The following is a 10,866-nucleotide window of genomic DNA, read 5'->3' as shown; positions in this document are numbered from 1 at the left end:
CTTTGTTCCAAGGAATCTCCCTGCAGCTTTAGCAATGATCCTGATCCTTTCAGTTCTGCTTTGAGTCTGAGCAGCACAGTTTACAACATCCACCATAAAGAGTACAAAATCCTCTCTATCCACAACCAGGGTATTCTCATTAATTCTGGAACCTGCACACTTGGGACCTCCACTCTTGAAACCTTCACACTTCTTGGGAGCCACGCTGGCCTTTCTCATTTCGCCCTGGCTGGGAGCAGCGCTGGCTCCTCTCTCTGTATTTACTCTAAAACTCGTTACTTGAAACTTTCTTGACTGCATCTGCATAGGATATACCTTGAGAGACCTTTATCTTATGCACCTCAGCAGCTCTTTTGCTAAACTTGCATCCCCCGTAGGCAGAGCTATGTTCTTCCCCACAGTTACAGCACTTCAGTTTTGCACCCACGTCACACTTCCCATACTCGTGATCTCCTGCACATTTACCACATCTTTGCCTCCCTCTACAGACCGCTGCAATATGCCCAAAGCGCTGGCACTTAAAGCAACGCAGGGGCGGTGGAACATATGGCCTAACGTCATGGCACATGAACCCAATGAACACCTTACTAGGCAGGCACCTCCCTTCAAGTGTTACCATTACCGACAAGCTGTCACATCTTACCCCAAACCGGGTCACCTTCAACCGCCTAGCGTCCAGCACCTTAGCTCCAGTCAAATTCTCCTTAACTTCATCCACAGACGTCGCCGTAGGGACACCTACGATAACTCCTCTGACCGTGTTTCTTTCAGCATCAGACACAAGAATGTCCTTTCCACCCAGACGTTTAGTTCCAATCGCCTTCCGTTGCTGAGCCGCGTCCTTGCACACGACCAGCAGCGAGCCATCTCTAAGGACACTCGCACTCTTGATCACTCCCACAGCTACAGTTAGGCTCTTTGACAATGCCACTGAATTCCACTCCTTAAAGGATGCACTATCCTGTGCAAGCTTTATGATCACCTTACAGTCTCTGCTCTCACTCCGGATATCAATAGCTTCAGCCTCATCCTGCTGCTCATTCCCAGAACCCTCGGACGAGCTAAGGGACTTTTTACGTTTCCGGGCACGTGCAGCCAGAAAAGGCTGCTCCTCCACGCCGTCCAGGACGCCTTCGACCACCGATCCACTCTCCTCCGCCATCTCAGACTCTGTCGTAGTACAATCTGCACCTAAAGATGTTTGAGCATTTCCGGTTTTCTTCAAAGCCGTTTTTGGGTCGTTTCCCCAGCTCATAAAGCAGCTCATTACACATACCAAACTTTAACACTTGGTGCTCCAAATAACTGGGCACAATTGAAATGTTTACACGTTTTACATAAGATTTACCAAAATCCTGTGTAATATTTTTGTATCCAAACTGTCAATGAAATTTAAACCTGGCTCTGTCCAATCATCACATTTACATGACCCAAATATGTGCAATTTTGACACATAAATTGAAAAAACTTAATTTGAAATACATTTAATTTCGTTCATTTATGCAAGTAAACTACACAAGGTTTATCTACATTTTTTTATATCTTTTTTTTCCTATTTACCTGCAGTTACTGCTCAGTGGGGCTTAACACATGGTACAACACCTGATAAAGTGAATGTATATCGTGTTCTGTCCCCGTCTCAATAAAATAAACTACAAAAAAAAACAAAAACAGTCTCTCGTCTTTAATAAAAATGCATATCCGAGTGACCAGAACAAAATCATAACTCGTCATACGTGAAATGGGTCAAAACCAGGCTTTACCTCCAAGAAAAAAAAATATGACGATTGCAGCAAGAATGAAATTAGACGAAAATATAAAACTTACAGTAAAAAATACAGTGGACATTTGAAGGTAGTGACAGCTTTGTTATTCCCATTTTGAAACATTAGAAACATCATTAGATTATTTATTCTTGAGTGACAGGCAAGCAACAGCATCTACATTTGAGCACAGAGAAAAACCCAAGCGACGTACAGGAAAAGGGTCTAAAGCGTTCCCACGGTTACGCAGTGGGACACTCGTTTATAATCTTTAAGCATCGTTTTATTATTACACGTTTGACAAAAGCAGGGCGGAGTTTCCCATCGTTTCCTTTCCGTCGTTCAGCGGAACTGGAGCGGACTGACGCGCAGGCCGATCACGTCTTTGCCGATCTCGGTCACCTGCAAAACAAGGAACGGAAATAAGAGTTAATAAGAGGTTTGATTACCGTATTTCCCTCACTATAAAAAGGCACACTGGATTATAAGTCGCACCGTTGATAAATGGTCTGTTTTCGATCCATTTTTCATACATAAGGCGCACTTCGAGGTCGGTGAGCACAACCATGAGGCGCACTGTGGTTTTTTGAGAAAATAAAAGGCTTTTTAAGTGCACCTTATAGTGTGGAGAATACGGTAGGTTGAATTGCTTGTGAAACTGATCAACGGACACATTTTTCTTTATTTTAGGCACACAAATGAATACTGCAAAAGAAATATCACTTCAAACAGAATACATTTGTCTGTTTTGTTTTGTTATCGTTTTAATTATAATATACTTAACATTAAAATTTGCCAAATCTCCAAAACAACAATTGCAATATTATCAATTAAAAACGAAACAAATAAATAAATCTGATACCTAAAGATGTCAAGATTACACAGGAAATGGATAATGAACCAAATAATAATAATAATCATGACAATTTTAGAAGCAAAATTAAGTGTTTAGTTCAATTTATAGTCTAAAAAATAGACTTCAAATGTAAATAACTTTTAATATGGCTGTAGTCAAACTATTATTTCTATTGTACACTGAGAAATACATTTTAGGCTAAATACTGTATTTCCCGGAGTATAAGTCGCACAGGAGTATAAGTCGCACCAGCCAAAAAATGCATAATAGAGAAGAAAAAACATATTTAAGTTGCACTGGAGTATGAAATGCAGTTGCAAGTGTGAAAATAACAAATAATATTACATATAAGTCGCTCCGGAGTATAAAGTATAAATAGAGTCGCACCCCGGCCTATGACACAAACTATGACAAAAGGTGCCACTTATAGTCCAGAAAATAGGGTAAAAGGTTGAACTATGGTGGCTGAAGGCTTCTAGATTTACAAATAAAGTGTATTATTGATAAAGATCTCGTTTAGTTTATTCTTAATTGACGTTTTGAATGAATAACGGTGCCGTCTTTGTGACAGAACGTCTTTTGGCGCGTGTTTTAGCGTCCGTTCAGTCCAGACAACGGTTCTTTTAATGGTCCCTAGTCCCGGTTCTTTTAACGGTTCCTGTGATTACTGGTGTGTGTGGAGGTTCAGACCTGAGTGACCCTGCAGATCTGGCCCTTGTAGGTGGGGCAGTAGCAGGCCCCGGACAGCGGACACTTCTCGATGGGGCGCCCGCGGTACAGGGGCACGTACGAGGCGGCGCAGAGGTCGAAGGGGTTGTGGGCGTCGTAGTTGAGCTGGTGCGCGTCCGTCAGGTTCTTCTCGCACGCCGCCAGGATCTTACGGGTCTGAGGAGAGACGTGGTGCCAGATCAGAGAGTTAGAGTTCCTCCAGTTTAATCACGGCCCTCGCAGTGTGTTTGAAGTCCTTTTCTTAAAGCTAAGCAACATTTTCACCCGATTAAAAGTTCATGTGGTGGTTAATCGTCGTCGCCCCCTGCTGTCTCGGGGTGGAAAACCAGCCTTAAACCTGAAGACAACGCTCCTGAGAAACCCTGGCTCTTAGATTTTTTTTTCAAGTAAACAAGTACTATTACAAACAAAATCATTTACGATAGCCAAATAAATAAAATATTTAAAAAAAGTGGCTGTTCTTTGCGCTCTAATGCCTAGTTCTGTTAAAAAATGACTGACTTTTGAGCTTTTAACCATGTTTCTGACTACAACTGAAGCTTTTTCTACTTTTTAACCATGTTCCCTCAAAAACATACCTGGAGTAACATTTAGCTTCAGTCGCGCTAGTTTGATGAATTCTGTTTAGCAAGTCCTTTCCCTCTGAGCCTCAGAAAACATTCCATTTCAAATGTCGCAGATTTGTGATGTCATAAGCAGAGATCTGGAGGTCTGTTCTACTTTGAAGTCCATAAATCATCTCCAGACTCGTTCTGAGCATTTCTGACTCACGTTCATTACGCTTAAATGCTCACATTAGCATGTCGAGGAAAGCTAGCTTTGGTTTTTCCCCATGGTAATTCTCTCTGCTGCCAGTAGATGGAGTGCTAACACTAAATCCTGATGAGTGAACACCTGGCAAAGGTCATAGGTCGAGGATAGAGCGCATACCTGCTGTGCCACGTCCGGTTTGGGCCCGAGCTCCAGAAGGCGCCGGGCGAATCCTGCGGCAGTTTTGAAGTTCCGGAGTTTGAAGAAAAGATTGAGCGCCGTCCTCAGAACCAGAACCATGTGAACCGGCTGCAGGTTACAGTGAGTGAAGTACGCCGCCATCTACAGGACAGAACAGAGAAGTCAGGACTGAACATGGACCGGCCTCCTGCTGGTGCCAGAGTCAGGACTAAACATGGACCGGCCTCCTGCTGGTGCCAGAGTCAGGACTAAACATGGACCGGCCTCCTGCTGGTGCCAGAGTCAGGACTAACCATGGACCGGCCTCCTGCTGGTGCTAGAGTTAAGACTAAACATGGACCGGCCTCCTGCTGGTGCCAGAGTCAAGACTAAACATGGACTGGCCTCCTGCTGGTGCCAGAGTCAGGACTAAACATGGACCGGCCTCCTGCTGGTGCCCAGAGTCAGGACTAAACATGGACCGGCCTCCTGCTGGTGCCAGGGTCAGGACTAAACATGGACCGGCCTCCTGCTGGTGCCCAGAGTCAGGACTAAACATGGACCGGCCTCCTGCTGGTGCCCAGAGTCAGGACTAAACATGGACCGGCCTCCTGCTGGTGCCAGAGTCAGGACTAAACATGGACCGGCCTCCTGCTGGTGCCAGAGTCAGGACTAAACATGGACCGGCCTCCTGCTGGTGCCAGAGTCAGGACTAAACATGGACCGGCCTCCTGCTGGTGCCAGAGTCAGGACTAAAACATGGACCGGCCTCCTGCTGGTGCCAGAGTCAGGACTAAAACATGGACCGGCCTCCTGCTGGTGCCAGAGTCAGGACTAAACATGGACCGGCCTCCTGCTGGTGCCAGAGTCAGGACTAAAACCTGGACCGGCCTCCTGCTGGTGCCAGAGTCAGGACTAAAACATGGACCGGCCTCCTGCTGGTGCCAGAGTCAGGACTAAAACCTGGACCGGCCTCCTGCTGGTGCCAGAGTCAGGACTAAACATGGACCGGCCTCCTGCTGGTGCCAGAGTCAGGACTAAACATGGACCGGCCTCCTGCTGGTGCCAGAGTCAGGACTAAAACCTGGACCGGCCTCCTGCTGGTGCCAGAGTCAGGACTAAAACCTGGACCGGCCTCCTGCTGGTGCCAGAGTCAGGACTAAAACCTGGACCGGCCTCCTGCTGGTGCCAGAGTCAGGACTAAAACCTGGACCGGCCTCCTGCTGGTGCCAGAGTCAGGACTAAAACATGGACCGGCCTCCTGCTGGTGCCAGAGTCAGGACTAAAACATGGACCGGCCTCCTGCTGGTGCCAGAGTCAGGACTAAAACATGGACCGGCCTCCTGCTGGTGCCAGAGTCAGGACTAAAACATGGACCGGCCTCCTGCTGGTGCCAGAGTCAGGACTAAAACCTGGACCGGCCTCCTGCTGGTGCCAGAGTCAGGACTAAAACATGGACCGGCCTCCTGCTGGTGCCAGAGTCAGGACTAAAACATGGACCGGCCTCCTGCTGGTGCCAGAGTCAGGACTAAAACATGGACCGGCCTCCTGCTGGTGCCAGAGTCAGGACTAAAACCTGGACCGGCCTCCTGCTGGTGCCAGAGTCAGGACTAAAACCTGGACCGGCCTCCTGCTGGTGCCAGAGTCAGGACTAAAACCTGGACCGGCCTCCTGCTGGTGCCAGAGTCAGGACTAAAACATGGACCGGCCTCCTGCTGGTGCCAGAGTCAGGACTAAAACATGGACCGGCCTCCTGCTGGTGCCAGAGTCAGGACTAAAACATGGACCGGCCTCCTGCTGGTGCCAGAGTCAGGACTAAAACATGGACCGGCCTCCTGCTGGTGCCAGAGTCAGGACTCACCTCACAAAGTCGTTTCTGTTGGTCCAGCGTGTCTTTAGGCAGCTTCTTCCTCTCCGTTTCCATGGTGAGTCCCACGATGTATTCCCTGCAGATGGTGATCAGCTGCTGCGCCTGAAACAAAAGTACGTACGCATGTAAACGGGAGCAGTGAAGCGACAGGTGATGTTGCCGCGGCGATGGCTCCGCACCTCCGCGATCTCCTGCTTGTTGTCGACCACGAGCAGAGGCACCGACAGGAGGATGGCTCTGAACTTGTCCACGGCCTCCTCGAAGCGCCCCGCGGTGGTGAGCTGGTAGCACTGCTGCAGGCGGGAGATCAGGTCGGCCAGGCGCAGGCCCACAGCCGGGAGGCCCTGCTTCGCCCCACAGTCCTGCACCAAACACAGGGTTATAACAGTTTATTATGTCTCCAGGGGACAGTGGTCAGTGGCAGAAATGTATGAACCATTATGTGACATTAAACATATCAAATAACAAGGAATAAAAGAAATAAATATCCAAGTCTTGACATTTAAACCCTGCACGATCACAGTCAGTCCATGTCGATGACTGGTTTACTGAAGAGTCTTTACAGCTGCTGCTTCTTCCACTTTGGGAAGTCAAGATTAACCGGTTGATGTATGATGTAAATAGATGTAAATCGAGTGATGTAAATAGAGTGTTTATAAGATAAGATAAGATAAGATATTCCTTTATTGTCCCACATGGGGAAATTTCATTGATTCATTTTATTTTACCATTATTAGTATTATTTTGTCTTACGCTAGCTTTTTTAATCTTTATTTTTCCCCTCCATTCCTTATTAAGAAATGAGGTTTTGTCTATAAGAGTTTTTGTTTATAAGAGTTCTTCTATTGAGTGTTTTTTAAACTTCCTATAAGTTATCTGTCCTTTTCCTTTGTATCTACCTGCGTTGCAACAATGAAATTTCCCCATGTGTGGACAATAAAGGAATATCTTATCTTATCTTAAATCGATAATCGTGATTATTCAGGTCAAAATTTAATTGTAAGAACTAAAGACTAATAATCGTGACTATTTTGGAAGCAAAATTACGTCATTTCTATTAAATCTGGACCCAAAAAGTACACGCCGCATGTAAAGTGATCAAAGTGAGTGAATGTTATTTATGATATAACTGCCAGAGAGTTTGAGAGAGTGAAGCTGGTCAAGTATGAATGGAACAGTGATGTATTAGAACCAAAGAAAAATAAGGATTCCATTAGTCGTGAATAATCGTTGAATTATGATGTTTCTTCTCACAATAATTGTCACGGTAACATTCGATATCGTGACATCCCTACTCGCAGTCTGCACGAGTTCACACATCCAGGATCGACATGACCTTTAAATAACACTCAGCAGACGTTTCAAATTCCACATGAAAGCTCAACCTTTTGGCCGGCAGCTGAAACGTCTCGATCGAAAGAGTGTGTGGTTACGGTGCAGTACCTTCCAGTTCCTCTGGAGGTGGCTGCGCAGACAGGGCAGCGACGGGAGCCCCAGGAAACAGGTGCGCGCTCTGGAGAAGGTCTGCATGAAGAGGCTCTTGTAGGGGCCAAAGTTCACCACGCCCACCTGATCGTGCAGCAGCTGAGGACACGGAAGAAGAAGAAAACTCACGCGTTTGCATTTAAACTTTTCTAACAATTAGAAACAACTACATTTGCTATTTGTTTGGAACGATCTCGGTCAAAGTGTATATTTTGAGCTCAACTTCATCTATGAGACGTATGAACTGCTACACGTTTCAGAACATGTTTGAGAACGTCTAACACAGAATAAACGATTAATTAACGAATAATTGTGATGAGTCAGCCCAAAAAAGAATAGTATTTTGATCATTATAATCGTTATCTGGACTATTCAGACTCAAAAACACATAAATACAACAAAAACAGTGATAATAATGAATAAAAACGTCCAAAAAGAATAAATAACATTGGATTTTCATCAATATTATAATTTTTTCGTAAATATTCTCGATCTAGAAGCTTCCAGGCAACATATTTCAACCTTTATTTGGTTAAAAATGTGTTTAAGAAGTCTCAATGTTAAATAGAAATAACTGTTTGACTGATTGAAATCATAATTGTGGACAAGTCAACTATTATTATATCAAAATAAAATGATAACAACTTTCAAATATTGATTAATGTGCGACAAAACGTGCCGCTCTGTTTTTAGCCTGTAAGAAACTCATGTAAAACCCATGTAAAGCTTAAATACTGCACATATGGCAGTTTGCGTGGCGTTTCTTTTACCCTGGTGGCGGTCTCGTAGGACCCGGCCAGGATGTGGTCGACGGGCAGCTGTGAGTTGTTGCACCACGTCTGGGTCGGACTCATGCCTTTGGTCGGCGGCACAAAGAACCCGTCGTCGGCTCCTCCTCCTGCGGCCGCCGGGAGGTCCTGAGGAGGCACAAGAACAGTGTTATTCAAGGTCAACACATCTCCCCAATGAACAACACTAATCACGCTAAACATAGATTATGCTAAATTGACTTTTATTTAACCATGTTCTAACTTTGTTCCTCATCAAAAACACACCTGGAGTAGCATTTAGCTTCATTCACGCTAGTTTGATGAATCCCGTTTAGAAAGTCCTCCAAAAGCTAACTGCCTTTAAACATGCTCTTTTTCTACATATTTGTATCTCTGCTGTTTCCCACGGCACCAGCTGAGTTTTTACACCATCTACTGGCAGCAGAAGGAATTACACAGGTTAATAATGAACGACTGGAAGGTTTTCTCTGCGATGCCACGCGGTTGTTCTAATCGTGATTTGACGGGAACGAGTCTGGAGATGATTTATGGACTCGAAATCAGCAAAGATTCTCGAGACAAAACGCCACAGAGCTCGAGAAAACGCCACAGAGCTCGAGAAAACGCCACAGAGCTCGAGAAAACGCCACAGAGCTCGAGAAAACGCCACAGAGCTCGAGAAAACGCCACAGAGCTCGAGAAAACGCCACAGAGCTCGAGAAAACGCCACAGAGCTCGAGAAAACGCCACAGAGCTCGAGAAAACGCCACAGAGCTCGAGAAAACGCCACAGAGCTCGAGAAAACGCCACAGAGCTCGAGAAAACGCCACAGAGCTCGAGAAAACGCCACAGAGCTCGAGAAAACGCCACAGAGCTCGAGAAAACGCCACAGAGCTCGAGAAAACGCCACAGAGCTCGAGAAAACGCCACAGAGCTCGAGAAAACGCCACAGAGCTCGAGAAAACGCCACAGAGCTCGAGAAAACGCCACAGAGCTCGAGAAAACGCCACAGAGCTCGAGAAAACGCCACAGAGCTCGAGAAAACGCCACAGAGCTCGAGAAAACGCCACAGAGCTCGAGAAAACGCCACAGAGCTCGAGAAAACGCCACAGAGCTCGAGAAAACGCCACAGAGCTCGAGAAAACGAAAACGCCACAGAGCTCGAGAAAACGAAAACGCCACAGAGAGAGGATTTAAACAGGAAAATGACTAGACAGACTTCTTCAGATGTGTTTTTGAGATTCAAATCAAGACTCAATCATAGTTTCCGAGTTCACATACATTTTGAAAATCTGTTCAAACTGGACTAGGCCACTTCACTGTAAACATCTGACGCGTGTGTTTCTCACCAGCTCCGGAGGAAGGTCCAGGTCCTCCTCCACCTCCCATCCTCCTCCGCCTTCGTCCTTCGCCACACCTCCCTCTTCTCCGAATCCCTCCTGCGCGTCCATGAAACCATCTGAGGCACAAACCGTTCAATCCTCATTACAAAAGACGCACAAATGTAGGATCTGCGGTAGTTTTAAAAGGATGTTTTACCGTCGTCCAGCTGCAGCTCTGCGTCCTCTCCCCAGCCTTCTCCTCCGGGAGCCTCCATGTCCAGATCAGCCGCCATCTGACCAGCTTTACCTACGCAAGAAAGAGGAATACAAGATGGAAAGGAGGCCTCCACAAGCCTTTGCTCATCTCAGAGGAAATCTACTCAAAATATCCAATCAATTCCCAACACATTTTCTAACATTTTAAAGGAATTAAACACTCCCTTTTCACGTAGATTTATCCGAGACAAATATCCGTGCTGATTTACACAGACTGGTGTCGGTACTGACCCTTGGCAGTGATGGCGCCCTCGAAGAAGCCCTTGGACACGGTGAGCAGAGGCCAGTTAGTGTCCAGAGGGTTGATGGGAGGCGGCGGCTGCAGGAGCTGAGCGTTCGGATCAACCTCCGGGATCTACAGTGGGAAAAACAACATTTGGGAACAATATCTCATCAGTATTCCAGTTAGATACGAGGTTTTTTTTTTAAATTCTTGAATCTATATATATGCGTTTTTCAAAGACCTACCGTCTCCTTCTCTGGGTCGAACGTCTCCTTCAGCGCCTCGGCCTCTTCGTCCAGTCCGTGAGTGGCGGCGGTCAGATACGCCAAGGACTCTAAACAGCACCAAGCATACATCATTATTAAACCTTAAAGTTATTTCATGCATCAAAACAATACAAATAGTGTTTGATTATATTAAATTTGTTTATATTTTCATATTTCAGATTAAAACTGTGGGAATGATCTTGAAATAATGATTACAAATGGAATAGTTGTATTTTATTCCTTATAATAAACGTGTGAGCTTGTAAATTGCAGATGTATTAAACGTTTATACTGTTTATTTTTTCGTATTTTAGATTAAAAATGTAGAACTAATCTTGAAATAATTATTACCGTATTTTTCGGACTATAAGTCGCA

At 45.6% G+C, this 10,866-nt stretch overlaps 1 protein-coding gene across 1 annotated transcript in view; it reads right to left on the bottom strand.

The window, feature by feature from the left end:
* Nucleotides 1-2,024: 2,024 nt before the first annotated feature.
* copa (COPI coat complex subunit alpha) overlaps nt 2,025-10,866 on the bottom strand; it is a 28,105-nt gene continuing 19,263 nt past the window's right edge. Inside the window, exons 20-30 of the mRNA XM_072440211.1 lie at nt 10,470-10,558; nt 10,233-10,356; nt 9,943-10,032; nt 9,753-9,862; nt 8,404-8,550; nt 7,592-7,732; nt 6,328-6,510; nt 6,140-6,250; nt 4,279-4,440; nt 3,310-3,504; nt 2,025-2,165 (exon numbers count right to left, since the gene is read on the bottom strand). Coding sequence (XP_072296312.1) covers nt 2,106-2,165; nt 3,310-3,504; nt 4,279-4,440; nt 6,140-6,250; nt 6,328-6,510; nt 7,592-7,732; nt 8,404-8,550; nt 9,753-9,862; nt 9,943-10,032; nt 10,233-10,356; nt 10,470-10,558 — 1,412 coding nt within the window. The 3' untranslated portion in view covers nt 2,025-2,105. The remainder of the gene's footprint in view (nt 2,166-3,309; nt 3,505-4,278; nt 4,441-6,139; nt 6,251-6,327; nt 6,511-7,591; nt 7,733-8,403; nt 8,551-9,752; nt 9,863-9,942; nt 10,033-10,232; nt 10,357-10,469; nt 10,559-10,866) is intronic.

This window comes from Eucyclogobius newberryi, unplaced genomic scaffold, assembly GCF_026437365.1.
Source record: "Eucyclogobius newberryi isolate DKJ021-1_F unplaced genomic scaffold, fEucNew1.0.hap1 SCAF_115, whole genome shotgun sequence".
NCBI lineage: Eukaryota > Metazoa > Chordata > Actinopteri > Gobiiformes > Gobiidae > Eucyclogobius > Eucyclogobius newberryi.
The sequence above is the reverse complement of the archived record's forward strand: the minus strand, read 5'-3'. Positions and strand labels throughout refer to the sequence as shown.